The 24,623-nt window shown below is 49.7% G+C and overlaps 1 protein-coding gene and 1 long non-coding RNA gene across 3 annotated transcripts in view; one reads left to right on the top strand and one right to left on the bottom strand.

Annotated features, from left to right (window-relative positions):
- Positions 1 to 13,827: 13,827 nt before the first annotated feature.
- LOC119156232 lies at positions 13,828 to 23,073 on the bottom strand. The gene is made up of 4 exons (XR_005107026.1): positions 22,650 to 23,073; positions 20,920 to 21,746; positions 18,011 to 18,075; positions 13,828 to 14,319 (listed from the first exon to the last, which is right to left on the bottom strand). It is a non-coding gene; the product is annotated as an uncharacterized LOC119156232 (long non-coding RNA).
- The window catches only part of MDGA1 (MAM domain containing glycosylphosphatidylinositol anchor 1), a 157,345-nt gene continuing 155,042 nt past the window's right edge, over positions 22,321 to 24,623 (top strand). For both annotated transcript variants that reach the window (XR_005107025.1, XM_037405792.1), the window contains exon 1: positions 22,321 to 22,564. Coding sequence is in view for 1 of the 2 variants with exons in the window: in XM_037405792.1 (XP_037261689.1) it covers positions 22,438 to 22,564 (127 nt within the window). In the remaining variant the exon portion in view is untranslated. The remainder of the gene's footprint in view (positions 22,565 to 24,623) is intronic.

Here is a 24,623-nt window from a genome sequence, read left to right as displayed (position 1 = left end):
TTATTCCATTTTTAATGCCTTTCTTTTCCTCTTTTGTTCTTTTCTGCTTGCTGAGTAGATTATGTGGTTTCTCCCCCGAATTTCCGATTAAGCTGAAACTGGGGTATGATTTTTGCCTTTGCTTATGCCTACATTGTCAGAGCAGCATCCATGGCAGTGCCCCAGCTCAAGGAGCAGGGCTTACCTTGCCACTGCACACACTGGTTCTTTGAAGGTACTGCAGACCCAGCCAAGCTCCCCTCACCCAGCATCTCCTCCCATTTTCCTACCGTTCCTCTGCTCCTAACTGCATGTTCCAATAATCCCTCCTTTGTGTTTACACATTGCCAAAAAGCTACCTTTTGACCTCAGAAGTAATTTCTTTTCTGTTGTCATCTCCACCTCTCTGATAATCACTGTGGCAATTTTTTCTGAGACACCTTCTTGCTATGTGGCAGAGATCCTGATGACCGTCAGGTCAGATCCCTGAAAACATATTGCTCATTAACCAGAGGAATGGGCCTGTTGCCTTTTCTCTGAGTCTCAGATGGGTGCCCGGTCAGGACAGGTGATTTTCCATCCAGCTGTACCCATCTCTGAGGCTGCTTCCAGGAGCCATTTCTCTAAGAGCCGATGGCTCTTAAAACTGGAAAATCACAGGGTTGTTTGCTGTGAAGCCCACCCACTCTGTCTGGGCTATTCCCCCAGCAAGACATCAGTACAATTTAAACATGTGTTTAACTGTGATTAATGAACTGTATCGGTATTGCTTCATCATACAGTGTTTCCCAAGACCAGGCTGGATTTTAAGAAGCTTGTTCCACCCTCAGTGCTAACTCCAGCCCTTGCTCCACAGTAGCTCAGCAAGTCCAACTTCCTCCAGTGCTCAGAAGTGGCTTCCCAGACCACATGTTATTCCACATTTCTTCCCCTTGCTTGAGGGGGGTGGATGTATCCTCTACAGTTCTTACATCCAGGGTTTATTGATGATCCCCGATGCTCTGGGTCAGCAGGCTGGGGCTGCAGGAGACCTCGGCTCCCACGGTGCCCCTGCCACCCGCTCTCCTGCTCACAAGCCACATGGTCCTCAGGGACTGGCCAGCACGAGCTCAGCAGTTGCCAATTATAGCTTTTTGTGGTAATTCAGTAATTGATATCATCGTCCAGGCTCCTTGAAGAGATGTTTTCTGATTCATCTATCCCTCTCACAAGTGGGATAGATGGGAACAGGAAAAGCCAGGTGTCTGTGGCACCAAGAGGCAATCTGTAAACTGTATTTTGTCTGTTTACTTGAAAGCACAAAATTTGTCACTTGTGTGAGTAATTTGCTGCTAATTATGAGCTTACAATCTGCAGATAGGAAAATCAGAGCCAATGTGCGTTTTCAGAGGAAAAGGGAAATTACTCCAATTACTATATAATTATGCACTTAGCTGGGACTTGCTCCTGAGCCTTTCTAGAACATTGCTTTTCAACTTGAGCAAGTTTACATACAATTGCATTAGTGTGTATGTGGAAAGGGAGGGTAGCGTATGCCAGGGAGAGCAAAAACCCAGAAGACTAGCAGCAGCCCATAAGCCCCAAGGTATTAAACAGTTAAAATTTCCTTCTCAAATCCCTGAAGAGCAGTAACTCTTGGCCGAGACCGTGCAGCATTTACACGTCTCTGCTGTACATCATGCAACCCGTTCACCTTTCGCTATTCCAGCCCTGAACTCCCCATGCAGAGCTCTTCCCCCTCCTCTGGCCCACGCCACAGCCCGCTTCTTCCCATCCGAAGCTCAGAAATGCAGTTTGCTAAACTCAGTCCCATATGTTGTACCTGGTAAGTGAACACAAATGACAGAAGGGAAAAAACTCATTTTCATCCCTGATTTAATGCAGCGTTGGACTGGGCTCACCAGAGCTGCCAGGCCAGTGGGCTGATCTCTTGCAGTGTAGGACTGTGCCCCCAGCAGCTGCAAGCTGGGGTTTGCTGATGCAGTACTCCACAGCTTCATTTTGTCTCTCCTTTGTGAGAAAATGAAAACCACAAAAATCTTCGTTGGATTAAATCACACAGTTACTGAGTTAATAGTCTAAGGGCAAAGAAATGCAAGCCAGAGAGGTAAGAGATGTTGTCAACTGAGGTTTGAAATGGGATGAAGAGTCTGTAAGGCAGGGAGCTACAGGAAGGAAAATGTTAAATACTTAATTGAATTTGCATAAGTGATTTCTTAATGATAAACTAGGGATAGGTGAAGCAGAGAAATTAGAGATGGAGAAGACTTATTAGGTCATCTAGCCCATAAAGCACTTCAGATAAAATAACAGCCGCCCTTCCTGCTCACCCACACCCCCACTTTCACTCATTCTTGCTCCTTCTCCTTTTTGCATACACATATGAACTCCCTGGATTTCATTGACATGCCAAACCTACAGCAAATATTTTCAGAGTTCTAATCATTTCTATTTTTTCTTTAAATGAAAGGAATATAGTGCAGAATTATTAGCATCCTTGAAGATGGATGTTCTTTGCTTGTTTCTACTACGGACAAGGCAGAGGCAACATGTATTTGTTTCCCTTTTGCTGGCTGTCCCTTTTGCTGCAAAACAGTCTTCACCAGACGTGGAGACGGAACCGAGCCCTGGGGCTGCCAGCTGAGATCCCTGGCTTGGCAGGCACCTCGGTGCCAAACAGGGCTTCTGTTTTCGCTACGCAGACATTTATCTACCTGGAAATGGGCAGGCACCCCAGAGAAAAAATCATTAGGCACAGGCCTCTAAGAGCCGTAAAATTATCAGGATTAAGGCTGAGTCAGTCACAGGGATGGTTTCTGGGCACCAGAGCTATGCTGTTACGCAGGGATCAGCATCCCAAGACCCACGCTGAGCTCTTGCCAGCAGCTGGAGCAGCTGGAGCTGGAAATCTGGTTAACTTCTGCAGCTGGTTTTCTCTGGGAGCCTGTGGGAAGGGCTGTGCCAGTTCTCCGGGGCATCTTTCATGAGCCAGAGTGTGTCTGGGAGGCTTTGGGGCTGTGGAGAAAAGCACATATGTTTGGTCACTTAGCAGAATCTACAGGGAATTTTTTGTTTTGCCCATGACAATAACCAGCCTCTGGATAAAATGTCATCTGTCAGGTTTCACCACAGAAATATGAATGGCTTGCACAGTTCTTCTCGTTCCTAGTCATCAGAAGGGTAGTTTGGATCAATGCCAGTTTCACTGGGGATAAGCTAACACAATAAACTAATTTTTCAATAATAGTAGTCTGATCTTTTTAACAGATTTGCTTCATTTATGTTTGCTCCAGTTTTGCCCTCTACTTTGTACCCATGCAGGATGAGCAGGGTGAGCTGGCAGTTCTACCTGGGGGAGCAGAAATTTTAAGTGATTATTGTAGGAGAATGAGATGTTAAATTTAGATTCATAGCAAAATGTACTTAAGAAGCTGGTCTGAGATCAGAAACCCACCAGGAGATGACGTCCCCATCCAAACCTGTTTCCATTTTGTGCAGTGACTCCTTGCAAGATACTGGCCATTCCAGGGGAACCACGGACCAGATTTATTCCAGTAACTTCAAACTGTAAGTGCATTTGTGAAAAGAACAATCTGCCCATTAATGGCCTGAAAGAAAGGACAAATTAATCAAATGAATGACTGAGTATGAATTATTCTGCCAGTCCTTCAAATCTCCAAATGCAGTGCAAGTCCTTTCTAACCCAACCTCCTCGTCAAATCTTATCCCCTTTAAAAAGCTGTTGTATTATTTGCCTGAATTATTCATGTGCTGAAATAAATGTGTTGGTTATGGAGTTGTCCCATCTCCCTTTCCTTCTGCTGAAAATACTATTTAACTTAAAGGTGGCAGTTATATAATTTAATCCTTGCCGTCCATTATTAATGAATTTTAACATGAAATATGTAGGCATTTTCCCTATTCTGCCTTACGGAGGGCTGGCCATAATTATGTCAGATGGAATTTTTTTTCTCCTTTTTTTGAAGAAGTATTTATTAGAAACTGTCCTCCATGGTGCTGACAGAGGAAGTTTAAATGGAAGAGTAATTTCTGCCTCCTTATTTTTAGCCTTCTCATAGGGCATTTTCAAAAGTGGACCTTTCGGGTGCCTTACGACCTATTGGCTTGAGCCCTATGGCCCTTCCAGGGGTGATGGATCTCTGCCCCTGGCAGCAGTTCTGATAGACTCAGCAGATACAATAGCGAAGGCGAGTTTGGCGAGACCCTTTCTTGAGTTTTCTCATGAATGTTCTCACTTTGGAGACGGCTACGCTTCCTGGTTTATGTATCTGGAAAGGGAGCATGGGGAAAGGATATGCCCATCCGCAACATGATTGCTGGCAACAGCACCTGGAATTTCTCATTGCCAGCCCCCCTCCTTCTGACAAGACCACCCCCCTTTCACGGCTGCCAGCTCCCCAGGGCCCAGAGCTGCCCCCACTGGGTGTCCCTTCCACCCCCGGTTCCCCTGCGCCAGGAGCCCAGGGCTGCCACCGTCTTTTCTCCTGCTTTCTGGTGCGATTATTCTCACTCCTGTTTGCACACACAGATGGAGCTCAATGGATCCCTAATAGCATCATTTACTTAATTAACATGCAATTAGCTTAATGAATATTTTAACCTCATTATGTAGTTACTCATCTTTATCTGTTGTGGGTAAGTCTAGTGCCCAGCTCTGGCCGATTATATAAAGACAAGCCAAATTAGTCTGGTTCTTCAATTATGTTCGAGGGGCCTGTTTATATGGCTCTTTCTCCCTCCATTTATTCATCACGACTATGATGGAAGGGCTGGGATTTATGGAGGCAGAACATGTGTGTTTCTTCATCTTCCCCTGAAGAACTAGAAATTTCCTTAGAGAAGAGACAGAGGCAGGGAGTGGTGATATTAAACTCTTGTGAGTGAGTGTGTGGTGTATTCTGCTGACTTGTGCAGGATGGACCCTATTGCTCTACCCACGGGACAGGCTTTCTTGGCAGCAACATCTCCCAGCTGTGGGTCTTTCCCATTTTCAGCCTGCTATATGGTGCGGTACACACTTCACAGTGTGACAAATGCCCTTCTCCATAATGTTCCTCAGGCTCAGGACTTGTATCTCAGCAGAACCAATATGTATGCCTTGCAGGCGTGGAATGGTTATCTCCCAAGCCACTGACCCGCATGTGGAAAACTCCTGAAAAAAGTGTCCGAGGCTGGCAAGCAAACCGCAGCCCTTTGGGCCCAGACGAAGGAGATGGAATCTTGTCCAGAAGTACTGTAGTAGGAAGGGAACAAGGAAAGGTTCCTGCTTTCCTTCAAGTGATCTTGTTGGCAGATTTGACCTTATTCTGCACAGCAGGTATCTTAGCAAAGCTTGGCAGGAGTCTGCCTTGATGTGAAGTTCCCATCGCTTCCTCCCATCCAGGCAATCATTTTGTAAATGCAGCTAGGGGCAGAGGGGGGAAGCAAGTGTGGGTGGGGGAAGAAGGTTTGCTTGAGTCAAGAGTGACCTCTTGAGCTGACTGCAAAGCAATATGAAAGACAGACTTGTTCAGCCTTACCAGACGGTAGATCACATCCTGGATTTCTAACTGGGGCGCACGTGTGAGGGAAGATCTCGCTTCCACCATCCTCTGGGGAGAAAATGAAACACATCTCTATATTGACTTGTTTACTGCTGGCATCTCAGCAGCCCCCTCACTGAGTCTTCCTTCTAGTTATGGCCTAGGGAAGGCAGTCATGCTTCCTACCCCATGCCTGAGGAAGCAGGCTGGTGAGAGCCATTTGGTCTCAATGGGAATCTGCGGAGAGAGAGAGAAATGGACTTCAAAGATCTTGACAAAAAGAAAATATCTCTGGTAAAATGCCATTGGAAAGTTAAGAAAGCAGTGAGCACTATTTGCTTCAGGCTATGCTTTTTGTTGTTTTGAGTCAGCAAGGTTAACCAGAGAAATAGAGCAGAAAGTTGAGATTATTGGGAACGGCTACAGTTGGGTTTTCAAAGCCTTCCCACATACTTCAAAGGAAAACAACAAACTTTATTTATACAATGCATACTCCTGCCACCTGAACCCAGAACTGGCTGTGAAGAGGAGAGAACTGAAATACTAAGGGGGTGTTAGCAAAGAGCAAGTGCAGAAATAATGAGGAATATCTTAGCAAAAGGAAAGCTATGTCCCCTCCTCTGCAAAGCCAAGGGTTCTGTCCTGCAGGGCTGCCACATGTCCTTCTTGAGGCTGCACTTTTCTGACGGGGTTCACCCCCCTGCCAGGCCAGGCCCAGAGCTCTCAGTCAGCTGTTTACAGCTCTGACTTAGCATGTCGTGTTCAAATTCTGTTGAGGTATCACCCGGCTCCTGCCCTTACCGAGGAGCATCCGTGTTCGATGAGGTAATGAGCTGAGAAGATTTGTGGGTGTGCATATTGCAGCAGGGTCAGCCCATGCAATCCATGTAAAGAGCACTAAGTCTGCATTATTTGTCTTAATCTGGCACTCTTACAGAAACAGCTGTTACTGGGGCTGAATACTTTATCGGCAGGACAAACACAGCTAGAACAGCCATCCATCCCAAAGTCAAGTGGACAGACTCGTAGTGCTCGGTGCTGTGACTGCTGAAGCCTAAGGATCGGGATTAACGTTTATTTGTCCTCATCCTTTGGCTTGACGGAAACAGCCTTGGCGTTGCAGGGAAGGATGGTAGTTCAGTCCCCACCTCACCCTGTAGCTACCATGAATCATTCCCAGTGCCCCCCCAGCACCAGGGAGGGCCCTGTGCCCCCACCCAAGACAAATGAAAAGTATCTTTCCAGAGATCCATGTGTCGCAGGACTTGAAGACCATGATCTCTGGTTATCATTGATTTCTAAGTGGGCTTTCCCCAAAATGTTTCTGCTAATGTGGTATAACTGAGGCAAATTCTTGGCCAGGGTGAACTGAAGTCAAGCCACTGGCTCCAGTGGGCTTGAGCCACTTTAGACCCAGGCAAACCTTTTTGCCATGTGACACAAGGCAAGACACCCTGCCACAGTCAGGAGAAGGACTCCACATGCTGCCGCTGCTGCTGGAGACAGGGCTCTGTGCCACCGGCAGTATTTGTGCACGAGCCAGAGGGAGCAAAAGCCTCCTCTCCTGCAGGTCAAGAGCGTAAAGGCTTGCATTTGGGGGGTGAGGATCCCACCGTATAAACTTTCTCAGGATCCTTGGGTGTGACTTCAGAGCCAGGTAGGTACTGGAACCCTTTGTGTGCACAGCACAAATGTGAATCCAACCCAACAGAATAGCTCTTCCTTTTTAAAGGATTTTGGGGTGTCTTCATAGGACGTTCACGGGGATTCCACATTCACCGCCCCGCTCTGCATCAGCTGGCAGGTTCAGAAGAGGCCAAGGGCTGGCATCCTCACTGTTGGCCCTAGCTGGGGAATAATGGCACTGCCCCGTGTGGGAAGCTGTTCCTTTCCTACTCGCTTGTTAGAGAGATGACTTTATTCACCAGGGCTGTCAATCCAACACCTTTGAGCAGCAGGAATTCTGTTTAAAATAAAACAATCGACCTGAAGTTGATAATCAGATGCAAATTATGTACCACTATGCAGAAGACAAAGATAAGATTTACATAAAATGTTTGTATGACAGCAGCTAAGTATCTCTAATTTCTTCCCAGAAGGTATCAAAGCACAGAAGGTAATAATTCCCCACCCAGCTCATCTCCCTCGCTTCTAGCACAGCCCTCACTCAGCCTGCAGTCCTGTGACTCAGGACAGAGCAGTCCACCGGTGAGCTGCCCCTTCCCCTCCCACCTGCCTGGGGCAGCAGCCCGCTGCAGGGGGCTCAGGCCAGGCTTGGTGGCAGAGACAGCACTGTCGGTTTTTACCTCAGGAATCTCTTTTCCAGGAGGAGAAGCCATTAGGTTAGAAGGTGAAATGGATTTGCTGCTGCTCTTCTGTATTAACAGAGTTTGTACAACAACTGCTCTCTATGGAGCTTAAAATAGTCTTTTGAGGATAGCAAACTCCTCACCAGCTTCAAACCAACAGCTAAATCTTGTGTAGAAAGAGCAAGCCAGGGTGCTGTTACTGGCATAGTTTCTCTTTTGCAAGCAGCCAGGAGGTTTTTGTGTGGTAGGATGTAACGGGTATGTGCTTTGGCCAGTCTCCAGCTCAAAACACTGTCCTTGTTGGGGCTGGGGCCAGTGTCGATCAGGGGCTGACATGTCCCCCAGAGCCAATGGGGATAATTCACCAGTGCTAATGGTTAACCTATAGGTTTAAGTAGGTCTGCCAAATCCTGAAGCTTTGCAACGTGGCTGCTGCACATCCTTGGGTTTGCAGGTGGAGCCTGCAGATCTTCCTAAGGAGTGCAGGTGAGGTGGCTTCAACATGAGGGTCCTCAAAGGCTGCTTCTCCTCAGCTTGGCATTAGCTCAGGACTTTCAGTACAGCACTCAGAGGATGCTAACTGCCCCCTTGTTTGGAGACCACAGGGAACCCTCCTGCATGGTGCCCTCCAGCTATGCTGTGCTCATTGGGGTTGGCGGCAGCTCAGATGCTGGGAAAGATACAGTGAGAAGGGAAAGGGTGCTCATCAATGTAGGGGCTGTGCAACTCATTTCAAACCCTGAAGCAGCATGACACAAATGAAAGGGAAAAACTGGGGTTCTCCAGAGATGCCTGTACAACACACACGAGTCTGACTCATCTCTGGCTGCCCAGAGGCCCTTCTGTCAGATGGGAAGAGCTGAGCTGTGGCAGTTGCAGCAGCGGCTGCAGCAGCAGCAGTGCCCTGTTCTCGTAATTCACTGCCATCTGCTTCCCCAGCCAGAATCTACAGCTACTTCCCCCCCGCCCCCAGCCGGTTAAAAACATGCCCTGATTTTTGCCTTCTGTGCAGTATTTTATTTCTGTTAGTTCTGGAGCGATCTCAGCTGCAGCTCACCCAGAGAATTGCAGGGCAGTCCCACCTTTCTCCAACTACATCTCGATGTAGTAGCTATTTTTACTCCAGCAGTCATTGATACGTGTGGATGATACGCCTTCCCCCCCCCCTCCCCCCCCAGATATGTGTGCACCAGGGCAAGAAACAAAAAGCTGATGCTTGGAACAGATTAGTTTGCATTACACAGCCGACAGGCTTTCTTAGAGAGGGCTAGATACTGGGAATTCAGCATTTCCCCTTCATCAGTGATGGATTGTCTCTGCGTCTTGGGGGGATTAGAATTCTGCATTTTGAGTCACTCTTGGCAAATCCAAAAGTAACAAAAATGCACCTGTAATGTGAAATCAGGACTAAGAGAACTTACCATTTCCTTCCTCGGCTTCATAAATGTGCTTTTTTCATCTGCATTGCTGGCTACTTTATTTAAGACTTACAGGGACCGGGGCCTTTTTCATCCCAAAGCACTTGATAAGTACTGTAAAAGAGGTAAATACAGTGTTTGCCCAGGCTGGACAGATGAACACAGATTAAATCCTGCACTCGTGTGCCCAAGACTACAAACCTCCCATTAACTGCTGCTGTTTTCCAACAACTCTGCTGATGATGTTTTCATGTTCTTTCTGCCATACAAAATATTTTTAGATCGGTATTAACCTCTCTGTGCTTATGTGGGTGGATGCATGTGTGTGTATATTATTACTCTTAGTATTAACAACTGCAAAATGTACCTGCTTGATTCACAGCCTGAACAGCAGAAACTACTGAACATCAGCAACTTGTGTGCTGAACACAGGGCAGGCTGTGTACCTACTAGGAATGAGGAAGCCCAGCTACGAGGAATGTGTAATCTTGCATTCATGTTATTGCTTTTAAAATCTAAGAATAAGGTTACAATCTATTTCTCTTTTAAAGGCCTACTTCTGTTCCTCCACAATTTTGTCTTGTGAAATGTGTTTAGCTTGGAAAAGACCAGGCTGATTCTGAAAGCAAGGCAGAATGTTTGTGAAACATCTGAAGGAGAGCTTATCAAACGATATGGGAGCAGTGGTTTATTAAAGATTTAACCCCTTTGACATTTTCCTTTTTGTTTACTGTTGTTCACATCCCTCTAGCTCACAAATACGTTGTTCACTGTCCTTCAGATTTTCCGTATCATTAATTCAGGCTGGAGGCTCCAGCAACAGCTGTACTTGAAGAAACTAGATTATAATTGAGAGAAATTATTAATGATTATGTTGATGCCCTCTACCTTTCTTATTGATTTCTCTGGAAATCATCAGCTTGATCGTATCCCCATGGAGCTCAAATGGGAAGGGGGCATGCGTGTGAACGTCACGGTCCCCTGAAGTTTAGCTGTGTGTGCTAAGGGCACAGGAGAAGTTCCCTCCTGCTTGGGGTAAGCCATTCCCATTCCCAATACACCCCCCTTTCCAGCCTGGCACAGCGAGATTGCATCATGTGTACTAGCTACATTTTATAAGGCAGAAGAATTTGTTTTATACAAGACAACCCAATTATCTGCATCCTTTCATTTAAGTGGGAGGCTACATCTGCAGCTGTAAGATAGTGATTCCAAGCTCTGCTTTGCAGATGCACATTTCTCTGCCTTATTACCGACAGGGCTGGTTTCAGGCATGGGCACGGGCAAAGCTACCAAAGGTGGGAACCTGCCCGGGGCAACCAGTAGCCCAGTTTGCCTGGGCTGGAAGGGATGGGGATGGTTGCAGCTGCAGCAGGCACAAGCCAACTCTTCAGCCTTTCCCCCCACCAAGCTGTGTGGTATCAAGGTGGTAGAAAAAGAGAAACATCCCAGGAGGGACCCACACTGCTGCTGCCCCGCAGCTGAATTTTGCCTGCCCAAGGGTGAAGAGAAAATCCTTGGGCTGCAAAATTAAATTGTGCCTAACCTGCTGATAAGCCTTGAGCCAACTCTGATTATAGAGGTATCTTCACCTCCTTCTATTTTGGCTACAGAGAGAGGCTTATTGAAACGTTGATTTTGATCCCTGTTAAGAAAAAAATAAAGAAGACAATAAAATTCCTCTTGCTTCAAGATTTTAGATTTAAGCCTCAGTGACAATATAATATTTTCTGAAAGTGTTAAATTACTTGAGAAGGAATATTTTGATTCTAAAATCATTTACATTACCTCCATTTTAATATGTTTTCAGCATCTGCCACTTTTTTGTGACCCTCTCTGAGTCCAACATAAACACATTATCCTGCAAAGTCTTAAATAAAGGTAGGTTCCACACTGTTTCTGCAAAAGGCAATTTACTAAATCAGGGATGATAAATGTAGAACTGCGGTTTGAGAATGAAATGTGATTCTCCACCAAGACAAGCAAGGAAAAAAATAAAAGAAAACTGTTAATATGAGAAATTTCTGTTGGTAATTTCTTGATCAGACAATGCTCATTTTCCAGAGAGACAGGCATCTCTTGGTTCCTGTGAAATATTATTTCTCAGGCACCTTCCATCAAAATGTCTGCTGTTTATGTGGGCTCAGAGGTACTTTTTCCAGACACGGTGAATGAAGAGGACACTTCACACAGGATGTTTGGAGCAGGGATGAGCTCACTCCCTGTCAGCTAAGGTGGTCAAACTCCACATTATCCCCAGGACCGGGTATGTCCAGGGTAGCTGAACTGGCTCCTCAGGCAGAGGGAGGTGCATTTTATCCCCTTCCTCCCTTCACCTTCCTATCAGCCCCTCCAACCCCTCTGGCCGCCTGCAAGGGCAGGACCGTAAGTGAATTCTGGCAGGGCACGAAGCCAGTGAGGGGGTGCCAGAAGGTGGGATGCAGAAAAATAAGGGCTGACTGGACAGAAAGAAGGGACTATGCTACCAGGTCGTGGGGACACTGCCCAGCCACCCCTCCAAGCCTCACCCCCCTTGCCCATGGCCCAGGACCACATTTCAGCCCAGTCCTCAGTCCCTGCCCCAGCAGTGCCTGGCTTTCCCCAAGTTTCAGTTGACCGCTTGCCCTCAGCATCTTTCCAGCAGTCCTTGCTTCTCTTCCCAGGCTTCAAGCTGTCCCAGTGTCCCAGTTTTGTCCCTCCTTCTGGCTATTTCCCACACCCTCCTTTCTCTGCCCAGCACCATTAATTCCTAGGTCAGTCCTGCCCTGGCTTCCCACCTGCTTCTCCCTCTCTCCTGGATCTTGCTTGTTTCTCCAGTCCTTCCTCAAGATGGCTCTTATCTCACTCAGTCCTGATGCCAGAGACCAGGAAAAATCAGAAAGGGAAAATCAGAGGCATTTATTCCTCAGTGCCAGTGTCACATGCCATGAAACCTTCCAGCAACTCAGATATTGTGGCTTACCTGCAACTCTGAGGGCTACTGAGCAGCTGTAAATCAGATCCCAAATGCCTATTGTTCCTTCAGATTACCAGTTTGTGCATCCTGATGGAACATGGCACTGCTCTGTGTGAAATACAAATGAATGGTTTATTATAGGCTTCTCAGAAATCAGGACTGGAGCTTGTTCCTCACAATGTGCTCTGATTAGAACAGGTCAGACCAGCAGTGTTTCTTCTGTGTCTGTAATCTGTGAATAATTTGGTCCATATAAAAATTATGCTGCCTTCCACTAATTTTCCTTCTTGACTTCACTAATAGGGAAGTCTGCTGCTGTTACTCAAAACCCTCATCTGGTTTTCCCAGGGAAGTTTGGATGCAGGTGTTGGTTTAGCAAGAAGAATCGATTCATCCTTCAGTGGAGTGCAGCCACCTGAGGAGCTGCATGGAGAAACTTCTTCGGAAACCCACGGGGCGAGTGTGCAACATTCAAGACATGAGGGGTTGTGCATGAAAATACAGTAGTGCCTGGTGAGCCTCTAGAGGGAGGTTGCAACAGAGGGGATTACGTTTTCAAGCTTTAAAAAAAGTGCTGCCTGCACAATAGGTAAATCCAGCCCTATCCAGCCTCCAGTGTGCCTGTATTTGGCTTTACATTCTGTGTTATATTCCTCCCCCCCTGTGAGGTACTGAGCGATGGTGTGCAATGAGGTACTGAGCGATGGTGTGCAGTAAAGCTGGTTGCTCCCAACATCTTCATGGCACAGTGTGAGGTCACCCGTCAGCCATGTGTGCCCAGCATGTCACTCTGGAAGCAGCAATAGCCATGGCCATCGCAGTCCCTGGCTTTACTATCAGGCTAGCATGATTAGCTCTTTTCATCTTTCTTCTGAGGACTAGATGTAACAGAATCAAACTTCAACCTCTGCCAGCCTATAAAGGGTGGAGGAGGTGGAGGTTCCCAGCGCATTGTGTGATCTATTGTTTCTTCTCTGGCCTGAAAGACAGGGAGAGGAGAAGTGTCTTTGCTCCACATTCCCACTAACTTTCTCGGCGTGATGAGCTAGCCAGCTAATAAGCAGGTAATTATACATCAGAATACACAGTTCAGAGGCAGTGCTGGCTGCCTGCAATGAGCTGAAATGAGGAAGAAAGTGTCTGTTCCAGCTCTGCTCATGCCTCTGCCTCGCTGCCTGCGTTTGGGCCACTCACACCCCGAGTTTGTGTTTCACCCCCTGCTCCTTACACAGGGAGCGCTCCCTGACACTCACTTTTGATCAGGGGTGCAATTCACGACTGAGACAGCTACACCAGCAACACCTGTCTGTGTGAGTGTGGATTCATTTGTCACTTTGCTTGGGACAGTGGGGAGACGGGTGGTCCTGGCAAGACCAGCTCTGCTGGTAAAATGTGCCCTTGCACCAGCCGTGCTTCAGTGCTGCACGGCACCCACACACCTGCATTGTGTCCCCAGGTAGCCCCAGCCCCATCTTTTCTGAAATTATTAGAGCAGCTCAAATTAAAAACACACTGGTAAATGCCATTGGTGTTTCTAACATTTCCTCCCAACAGGGTTTTCCTGTTAATTTCTTGTATGTACCATCTCACGTTACTTAGTTTTACAGTAATGGCCCTTCTAACTCTTGTTTTCTAGAGAATTGTGTTATAAATGGTCATGGTAAGTTTAAACAGTCTTTCACCATGGATTTTCTAAAGTGGATCAAGTTACAGAGAAAAGACAAAGATGCCACTGCACCTTACGGATGTATTTTTAAGCATAGAGGCAACATGGAATTGTGTTTCAGACCCACCGCAAAGGTAAGGAGGGAGCAGCAACACCTGGAGGGGGGTTGTTGTGCTTTAAAGCATCCCTTCAGCAGGCACAGTTCCAAATGTTTTATTTGCACATATCTTTTGCAAGTTCTGGATTTGTGCAAAGAATTGTTTAAGGTATATTGACTCGAACAGGTGACTTATTAAAAATGACGCTGTAATTTTTAATAGGAATGAGATAGGAAGGAAAAGGATGTGTGTGTGTGTCTGTGTCTGTGTCTGTGTACACATACAGGTTCACACAAAGATAAAAATCACTGGATTCTTGAGTCAAGTGCTCCAGCAGTGGCCAACACCACCTGAAAATGAAAAAGCAATAGTAACTTGTAAGGGTAGTTCATAGTCTGTATATAGCGCCCAACAAGGAAACTTCTGCACAAGTTAACCATAGAGGCTTCATTCTCAAACTCACTTAGAGGAGCCGAACCTTGTGGGCTAGTTTTGCACCATGGGCTAGATTTGGGTCAGAAGAAGACAGTGGCTTTTGGATTAAGTCAGAAGGGCCAACTACCCTTGATTTTTTGCGTTGCACATTGCTTGACACTTGGACTTCAGGAATCCAAGTTTCCTCTTAAGTCATAGAGGATCAAAACACGGAGATGAAATAATGTATATGAAAGTAGTATCTGTGCAGACTGCTGGGGAGTGTAAGAGGGCTGAGAGACCCAGATTTTTAGCAGATGATCTCAGAGTCCACCCTCACGGCAGTGCGACTTGCAGCACTCTATCCCTTCAGACCTCACCAGCTTACAGATCCAAAACAAGAAAGTTCATGGGCACTGACACGTGCATTGCCCAGTGAGGCAACTCCTTCCCTTCTCTCCTTAAGCCTGGAAACCCCCTGATGGATTCACCTGCCACCCTGGGCTACAGGTACCAGCAGAGCAAGGTGTGACAGTGAAACAGGCCATAAAAGTTATTTTGAACTAAAACTCGAGTGACCACATCCAGCTTTGAGTACCTCTGGAGGAGGTAGGTAGGCTGGAGCCACTATAATTCCAACAAGAGCCGTGGCCCCATGATTTCCAAAACTCTGGTTGAAGCTGTGCTTATTTACAGTTCTCCTGGAAGGAGTCTGGGCAGAGGGAAGGTGTGTCAGGCTGGGAGAGTGGATTTGTGGTAGCGAAGAGAAATAGCCATCAGCTGGAGAACTGCAAAAAAGAGCGCAGGAGGAAGCCTCCTCCAGGAACTGGGCTGACTCCATGATCTCCAGCCAAAACAGCCAGCGATGCCCAGGTGAGCTGGGGGCTGCATGCCCATTCTCCTGGGTGAAACAAAGCCTATACCAGTAAAGGTCTGACTGCCCAGGCTGTTTGAATGGTGGCAGCTCCTGACAGCTTTGGATTTCCAATTTTTTTCATTTTCACATTACAGTGAGAGGCTGGTGGAGAGCTGCACCACTGATGAACAATATATGGCTCCCCAGAAAGCAGTGGGGTTGCTTGAGGCATTGAATTGCAAGCTTTTTTCTGCAGCCTGCCTGGCACACTTGAATCTTTCTGTAACCAAGTCTCCCAGCTCTTGTGGTCCAGGATCAGCGAGGGGAGATTCTGGCAGAAAAATGGTTTTCTCTACAGCTTCCTTTTTTACATCCAAAATACAGATGCTCACCTTCCTGAAGTGAGGATGGCTCTGTCTGGGGACAAACAGGGTCTTGAGGAACTTGTGTGCAATTTTAAGTCAATGTATTGATAATAGACCAGCTTTCCAAAAACAAGTGTGGCCACTGGGTAACTGAAGTGAGGAGTTACTAGCTGGGATGTTTCCTCACTACCAAGAGGTCTCAGGACACGTAAGCCCACAGCCTTGCCTGTGTGCTCCCACAAAAGTGACTCTGCAGCATGGCTTCCTCCCCATGTCAGGCTATGGAAGACATAATGTGCTGTGGCCAAAGGCTGTCTCCATCAAGGTCTAAACAGCAAAGTCCCATCTGAGAGTTGTCCCATGTAGTCATGATTTTACTCATGTCAATCAATCATCCCCAGGCTGTGAGCTGTGTTTAAAACCTCTCAAGGGAAATTCAAGTAGCACAGTCTCCTGGTGCAAACACAACCCTCTGGCTCAAGGCATCGTCTTCAGGAGCAGCTCCTTTACCCTCCCTAGCACCACCACCTCTGCCACAGGGCAGAGATCACACATTTGAGATCATCTGCCTGGCACTGACAAAATCTGCAATTGATGCACCCTTTGCTGGCAGTGGCAGAGAGCATGAACAGGGAAGAATCATGTCCAAACCCTTTGTATCTGCTCTCTGTGAAAAAGCATCCCCCTCCAGAGCACTCTGGGAAACCTGTGCTGGGAAAGGGGGGCTGAGGCAATGAAGGGAAGTGGAAGAAAAGAAGAACAAGTTATTTTGACCAGCACCAGCTTGATGTTTTTTCAACTCACTTTTTACACTTGAAAGAGAGGGCGGGAAAGAAGAATAAAGCATGAATGCAGGAGGAGAAGGAGGCAGAGAGGAAAAAAAGATCAAAGAAAGGGTGAAACAGGAAAAAGATATTCCCAGTGATGCCAAGACACTTGTCTGCAACCCTGTACCAGCCCCAATCTGTCCTAAAGCACAAGAGCAAAAAACCAGCAGGATCTCTGGCAAACTAGATATATAAGCTAAAAAGCATAGAGATTGGTAGAAAATGTTGAGTTAAAAGCCTGTGGATTTAGTGCACACGAAGTGAGATGGAGTTGTGGGAGGTGGGGTGAGGTTGGTGAGTGCTTGAGCTGAGGAAAGAGTGGCCACACATTGAGATCATAGGGGCAAGGGATTGCAGTGGCTTTCATATAAGCCTTAATGAGGAAACAGAGGTTTGTCAAAGTATAAATGGGTACAGGCAGAAAAAGCAAAATCCAATCCGACAGCAACCAGCTGCCAGAAATTGCAGCATGGCCCTGAGACTTGCTGCACTAGGGAAGTGCAGGAAGGAAGGGTGGTAAAGCTCAGGCAGGATGAATACCTTGGGTCAGGAATAGAGAGGGACTCCCTGTTCATCACTCCATTCAGTACCAAACACTCGTTGTGATAAGGAGAGCTAATCAAAAAAGCAAAGAAAACACAAGAGGCTCAGAGGTACTACGAGTGCTGTAAAATGCATCTGGGAAGAAAGCGAGCACAGCATAGGTGTATTCCCTGGAGTGGAGATGAGGAAAACTGAGGACAGCAAAGCAGATCCCTTGGGATTTATAGCCCTGTCTTGGCATGCTTCATACTGGAAGCAGGAGATACCCAGGAGGATTTGGACAGTAGCAGCACCAACCTAGTGTTAAGGATGGTGGGAAGTACTCTCTAGGCAAGGGGGAAATTTTTCCCCAAAGAGATGCTGATTCCAGCACTTCATAATGACAAACTAGCATTTTTTAATTATTTTCTTTTTTTTTTTACAGTTTTCCTGTGAAGACAAATTAAACAGAAAGAAAATAGGCAGTGGAGAGTTTAACTGCATCCTGTCATTGCAGCTTTGCCCATGCTTTCCCATCTTCCAGAAGTTCCTGCTTTGCTGTTGCCACTAGTCTGTTTACAGCAGTCCAACAGGGCTCCCCCTTCGCTCCACACACTGGCTTTTCCTTGCCTTTCCCAGTTCCCCCTCTCTGGCTTTCCTGCTGCCCTATCTCACTGCCCGGGGTCAGACACTTGCCCCTGTTCTGCACTGCTGCAGAGCCTGCCCCCCCCCCCCCCCCCCCCAGCCCGGCACAGCAGCATCGCAGGAGCAACCCTCTCTGCTCAGCTCCTCGATGCAGACCTATGCTGCAGTTAGAATTCCCTTGTTTTCCCATCTCCCTGATAACAGCTCTGCTGCAGCGCTAAAGAGTCCTTTGGCTTTCCCCTTCTCGATTTGCACCTCCCTTGCAGCATTTGGAGTCACCCTGGCTTTGCCCATTGCCATTAAGGTGCCCCATTGCATTCCTTTTCCCTTTTTACTTTCAATTTCTACTCCCTACTAGTAAGCCACAGCAAGGGAAATGCTGCAGCAAAGCTTCCAGCTGGGCTGTACTCACTTCCGTATGTGTGTGTAGGAAGAGATCAAACTTCAGGGATCCTGGAGACATTCTTGGATGTGGTGCTGAGAAGAAAATGAACAGGAAAGAGGTGAAAGAAATGTCAGGCCACAAGCTCACAGATCATTGGGGCCCAGAGACAGCTGCATCTACCCAGAAAAGAAATAAATGACAGACTGCACCAGACTATAGCATGAAAACATTGACACAAAGAGAATTAATGTTCTTGCAACTGGACCTTGGCCTCACACAGTTCTTCAGTCGCCTCTTGCCTGGTGACATTGTGCTGCATATGATTTGCTCTCTTTCAACACCGCATCTGTCCCAGAGACTGTCTACCTCTTAACATTGCTGTGAAATATAGGTGATGTAGTATGTATAAATATTTCAAAGAGACAGGATTAATCTGACAAGTGGGGTCTTGAGAACAGACCGGAGACACTGACTCTGAGCTGGAAAGATGGGACAAATATGTTCTGCAGAAAGAGACTGGAGGGAGGAAAGACATCCCTCATCTTTGCTTTTTGACAAGTAGAATCACTACAGGGTATGGTTTGCTTATGACAAGTAGATTGCTTAGCAAGCATGCATGGGAGTGCTGGGTTGCTGTCACCCATCAGAAACACCATAGTCATGAATGTTACGATTTATTAGGCCTCAACCAGTAATTATTAATTACCTTACTTAGCAAATGCAGTTATGTGCTTGGATTTTGGCAGTATTTTTATTTCCACTCAGAATATCCATGGACAGATGACAGCTCTTTCTAATTATTTATTATAAAATTATTTTTCCCTTTAATTCAAAGGGCTGCTCACAAACAGCCTCACTTTATGTTTTTTACTGCTCCCTAATTGGATGAGTTCAAAGGTACTTTTGGCACAAATTCTTGTATTTGCTAAGAGAAAGCTGGGTTGTTTCACATACTTTGGCAGTTTACTTGGAAATTCATTTTTCATAAGCATTTGTGCCAGTGAAACATGAGCATGTGCATTGAATGCTAACACAAAGAAAGGGGTGTGAAACACACATTTGAGGGATTTATTTTTTTTAGACTCATTATCCAGATATGTAACTCATACTCGTTCTCACTCTGAGGCACTATTCCATAATCTAATGAGAATCCCTGAGAAAAAAAATTAAGGGAAAGGCTATAAAATACCCCATAAATAAGCCTATTTCAGAATTTTGAGCAGAAAAAACAAGACTCGTGTCTCCATATTTTTTTTACCCTCATGAAGTTTCCTGGATCTGCAAGCATCTCTTCATCTCGTTTCCTTGTGTTGCTTTCAGCCTGTTTCATGCAGATGCTGACAATTTTGCTTTGTCTTATCATCATCAGCTCCTGCTTTTCTCCATGCCCTGGCAAAGGGGCTGCTCTGCCTGTCTTCTAGTGCTGGCTGCCTCCTTCTATGCCCTTTATTAATGTTGCTGCCAGCCACTGCAGGAAGGATTAAATCCTTCTCAGATAAGAGTTTATTGTATTAAAAAATAAACTTGCTCAATTCAGGACACCTCAGGGTGCGAAGCCCACAGTTTCTTGGTAAATGTTCCCTTAGGTCGCTTATAGGAAAAAAAAAAGGGGGGGGGGGGGAGGGGAAAGACCCCAAACGCAAACAAAGCAGTTTTACACTGGCGACATCCTGACAAGTAAGGGAATAGGGTCCAGTGGGAAATCCGCCTGCCTTGCCTCCTGCGCGCAGGGATGCTGGTCACTGGGGTGAAGCTGCCCTGCCCGTAACTCCGCTCCCCTCCTGGTGCGCTACCGCTTTTCTTTCCAGCTGAGCACCATTTACAGGAGGAATAACTGCTTACTAATTAGCGGCTATATCTATTAATTGCTTGTTAGAGCATGCCTGAGCAGCCTGCCGCTCTCTGGGCCATCTCCCTGTCTATACATAGACACTTTTTTTTTTATTATTATTACATTTTTATCCAGGGAGTGACCTGTTCACACGGCGCCCCAGAGCCCGCTGAGGTGCGGGTTTCCATCCGCTACCCCTAGGCGCAAGCGGCCGGGATGCGGAGCCGGCAGCGCCGGGGGCAGCGCGCAGCAGCAGGGCATCATGAGCGGCGTGGGGCCGCCAAGCCCACGCGTGGCCGAGGCGGGAGGGCACGCAGGGACCGGCCCCGCGTTAGAGGCGGAGGGGACCCGGTGTCGCGGAGTGACGGGGCGCATCAGCCCATCCTGGGGAGCCCCGGCGGGCCCGGCGCGGGAGGGAGAGCGGCGCGCCGGAGCCCGCCCGCCCCCGGGAGCGGCACGCCTGGCGAAGCGGGGGGGGTCCACGGCGCTGGCTTCGTTTACGGCCCCGAGCCGGGCACGGGTGGGCTCGGCGGCTCCGGATCCCCGCGGGGCAAGCGGGTCTAGGCTCCCCCGAAGAAGCGCTTTATCTCCGTAGCAAAGCAGATGGAGATAGGAGGGCTCCGCACCGGCGCTCCCCGGGCGCTGATGCAGCCCCCCGGTGCCGGTGGTGATGCCCGGAGCGGTCGTGCAGCATCTTCCTCCTCCCGGCCGGAGGTCTAGCCCCGGGCCCTGCTCCGGGGGAAGCGCACAGTTCCGCCGCTCCGCGTTCAGCTCCGGGCGTCAGCACCGCCCGGGGCCGGCAGCCCCACGGACACCGCCGGTCCCCGCAGCCACGCACCGAGCTGGGGGCCCGCGCAGCACCGCCGCCGCGCCGCTCCCGAGCAGCATGCACAAGGCAGCCCCGCCAGCCTGCAACCTACCTGGGGGGGGAGCCAAAAAACTTTCTCGGCACCAGCCAGCGCCGGCACAGGAGAACCCCCCCCCCCACCGACAACTCGCGCTGCCCCCCACCCCCGGCTCGCTGCCCGTGCAAGCCAGAAGACGCCCCCAGAGCCCCCTGCCCCTAGGCTTTTCGCATCTCAAGTCCCACCCGGGAGAAGCCGACCTTGCCGCGAGTGTCCTGAGGATGGAGGGACCCCGGGCTGACGGCTGATCTCTCCGCCCGAAGCAAGACCCTTGTCCTCCCCAGCCCTGCGGTGCTGTCTCTAATTGGGCCGGGGCGAGGGGAGGCTCGCAGAATTGGGCAGGAGGCAGGGCTCTTCCGAGCACGGCTGCTTTAATTGGCTCCTTTTTCTTTTTTTTTTCTTTTCCCCAAAGGGGAATGAAATGGTGAAGAGGGGAGGGGAAAAACCTGGAAAGCCAAAGGGGAAGAAGCCGCGGCGCGCCCGGCAGGGCAGGGGGCAGGGAGGGGCGAGGCGGCCCCGGCCAGCCCGGGGGGCGGCGGAGCGGCGCGCGGCGCCGGGAGCTGGCTGGGCAGCGGTGACGCTCCCGGCAACTTTTGCAGATTTTGGCGTTTCGGGGAAAACCGGTGGGGCAGGGACCTGCCAAACGGTTTCCAGCCGGCGTCTGGCAAGAGTAACCCAACTTTCTCCAGGTTCTTGTCTTTCCTCGTCGGCTCCCTGCCAGCTACAGCCTCTGTTGATTCCCACCAGGAGCTCCGGCAGCCGTCGAGGGAGCTCTCTTCAACTGCAAATCATCTGCGAGGCGGGCGGAGCAGGCAAGCAGCGGAGGCGAAGCGCCCACCCGAGCCCAGCTCACAACATCAGGGAAAGTTTTGAAGGGACAAGGACCTGGCAGGCTGGGGAGGAGGAGAGGAGAGCCGGGCTGAGCTGCAGGCGGAGCGAGGGTGCGTGGTCTGCCTGCTCCTCGTTTGCTTCTCCCTTCAGGCTGGCTGGGGCGATGCAGTGCAGCTGGGGGAGCTCTTGGGAGCCGCTATAAAAAAAAAATAAAATCCTTCCTGGATTTGATTAATTACAACAATCCCCTCCCCGCTAGAAGATCAAGAAAAGAGGAGAGGGAATCACCTATCCCTCCCTCCGCCTTTCAGCAGCTGGCTCCTACCCCCTCCCCCCCGCTTCCCCCCCCCCCCCTCCCTTTTCTCCACCTCCTTCTCCTTCTCCCCGTTCGCTCCTGGGGCTGCGGCCAGAGCCTCGGCGGGCGGAGGGAGGGCGAGGACTCTCCCAAGTTGGCAGCACTTGGGGCAGCGCGGGACTTGGGGCAGCGCTCGGCAGCTCCCGCTGAACAAAGAAACCCCCTTTCCTGCGGGGGGCGGGGGGCAGCGCTGGGCTGGCCCGGACCCTGCCCCTGCCCGGTGCCCGCTGCCCCGAGCTGGCCTTCCTGTGCCCGGAGCGCGGGCGCGGCTGCCCGTTCTCCCGGAGATCTTCGAGCAACCTGGAGAGGGGAAGCGGGAAGCGGCGCTCCGCTCTCCTGCCCTCCCTGCCGCCTTCCCTCGCTCTCTCCCTCCTTTTTTTTTTTTTTTTTTTCTCCTTTTAAATTTTACCCCCAGGCGGCCCCGGGCTGGGGGGTCCCTTCCTCCGCCCGAGGGGCGCCGGTGCCCGGCGCGGAGCGGGGCGCATGGGGTGGCGTTTCGGGAGGCTGTCGCCCGCTCCTCGCTCCCCGCCGGATGCTGCCGGGGCTGTTTTGGCTGCTTTTCTTCGCCGGCGATGAAGGCTCTGCCTTGAAGATGGAGATGATCTGTTTTTTATTCCTGTCTCTGGTGCCGGTGTACAGCAGGGGACAAGGGGTTTACGGTAAGAGACGTTGTCGCGGTCGCTGTTGGGGGGGGGGGAGAGCAAGGGCGCAGACGGCGGTGGTGGGATCAAAGTTAAAAAGCACCTGCAGGAGAAAGTAAATGATGCCGGCGAAGCTCGTCGCAGCCTGAGCGGAGAGACTGATGCAGCAATGGGGCTTCCAGCGCCTGTAGCTACTTCGTAATTCCTGCCCGTAACCCTCCGGCCGCCTCCGATTCACGGGTCCGCCGAGGTGGCCCGCAGGGACCGCTGGCGAGGCCGCCGCCGGGCTGGCCGCGCCCCGAGCCGGGGGGCGCCAGAGTTGCGGCGGGGGGCGACTCCGCGGCCCAGCCCGGCCGCCCTTCTCGCCACCCGCCTCGCGTGGGGACGCCACGCCGGTGCCGGCCCGGCAGACCCGGCGCTGGGAGCGCCGGCGCGTTGCAGCCGCTTCGGGGCAGGGGCAGGACGGAGGGCGCCCACCCGCGGGGCCCCGGCGGCTTGGCCTCCTGCCGGGGTCGGTGCCGGGCGTCCCCTTGCTGCCCGGGGCCGCCCGCCGCCCTGCCCCGGCGTCCCCCGCCGGCCCCTCGGCCGGCCCCGCCGGGCTCCCTCCCCTGCCGGGGGGGTGCTAGGGGAGAGGCAGCTTTTCACCCCATTGAACTTTGCTGCTGATTTTCTTCTTAAGATCGTGGCGGGCGGGCGGGTGGGTGGTGGTCTGTGGCAGAGCCGATGTCGAGCTGCTGGATTTTTTTCCCCCCCTCTTATTAATTTTGCAGTTACGGTGCTTACCCCTTCTCCTTGTGTGCAGGCAGGGTGGCAGATGGCAAGCTGGGGCGGCCCCTCATGAGAGGGCTGGCGCCCACCGCCCCTCGGCGTCCGAGGGCAGCGGGGGTGGCAGGGGCTGGGGGGGCACCCCGTGGCCCCTCGGAGCACCGGCCCTGGGCTGAGGGAGCAGCCGGGATTTCCCTCAGCCAGCCGTGCAGCCCCCCTTTCCCGCTCCCAGCCCGCTCTTGATTCTTGCTTTACAAGATCTGCATTTCCAATATACTGGGGAAAAAATAAATAAAAGCAACCCACAAGACTTGCCTCTCCTAACAAGCCGGCTTTATCTTGGCTTACAACTCAGTTGTGCGCTGCTGTAAAGTCCTTCTGGAAGGCATGCCTCTGCCTCTAACAAGCCAGGCTCTCTGAGCGCTGAAGAGAGACCCCAGTGAGAGAATCCAGCCCCCCCGCTCCCCCTTTTTTAACAGCACGCAGCCAGTCTCTTGTGTGAGCTCTGGCAAAGATCAGTTCAGTCTCACTGACTATGGGTAAGTCTTTTTAGGTCACTTTTTAATGATGTATTTCTTTAATGGAAACAATTCCTCCTTTCTCCTTGAGGGCTGGGATGTTAATTTGAGTTTGGGTCCGTTTGGTAAAACAACCATTTTAAACAGAGGGTGCTTAGCATCCTTTCTTTTTTTTTTTTTCTTTCTTTCTCCCAGTGTATGTGTTTTCTCCTAATCTGCGTGTCCAGAGGAAAATTGTAGGACCCTCTGAAGGCTGGAAAGATGGGGAACAGAATGAGTTTGTGGTACAGAAACCTGGTCAGGCCAGGTTATTTAATCCTTTAAAACAGGTAGTCTGCTTCTAGCTAAACTTTCATTATTTTGTTGTAGCGTGCTTGCTGCTGAGTAGCTGTCACTTGCTGTAGAATGGCCTCTCCGCTCAGGATCGTAGCAGGAGGGACAGAGCTTAAAACCAGTTTTGCTTAAATGTGCTTTAGAAGATTGCCTGTTGTATTTTTTCATCCACTTCAGTGAACTTGCATTTGATAAGAGTTGCTGCTAAATTAGATCTTCAGAATAACTTACTGGTGTTTTTGTCTTTTTCTCTCTGAGAGAGATTGGAGAAGCTGTGTACAAAAGAAAGCACATATATAGACATGCACTAAAATGAAGGCATCCTTTTAAGCCAAAATGGTACACTAGTTCTAGCTGTTCTCTTACTTAACCATACAAAGGAGAAATCCAGTCTCTTTTCCTCTCCCCTCCCCTACCTCTTCAGACTATCTGTTGAGACCATCAGGAGCCTAAATAAGCCG

This window comes from Falco rusticolus, chromosome 12 (genome assembly GCF_015220075.1).
Source record: "Falco rusticolus isolate bFalRus1 chromosome 12, bFalRus1.pri, whole genome shotgun sequence".
Classification (NCBI taxonomy): Eukaryota; Metazoa; Chordata; class Aves; order Falconiformes; family Falconidae; genus Falco; species Falco rusticolus.
This window is presented reverse-complemented; position numbering and strand designations above follow the sequence as displayed.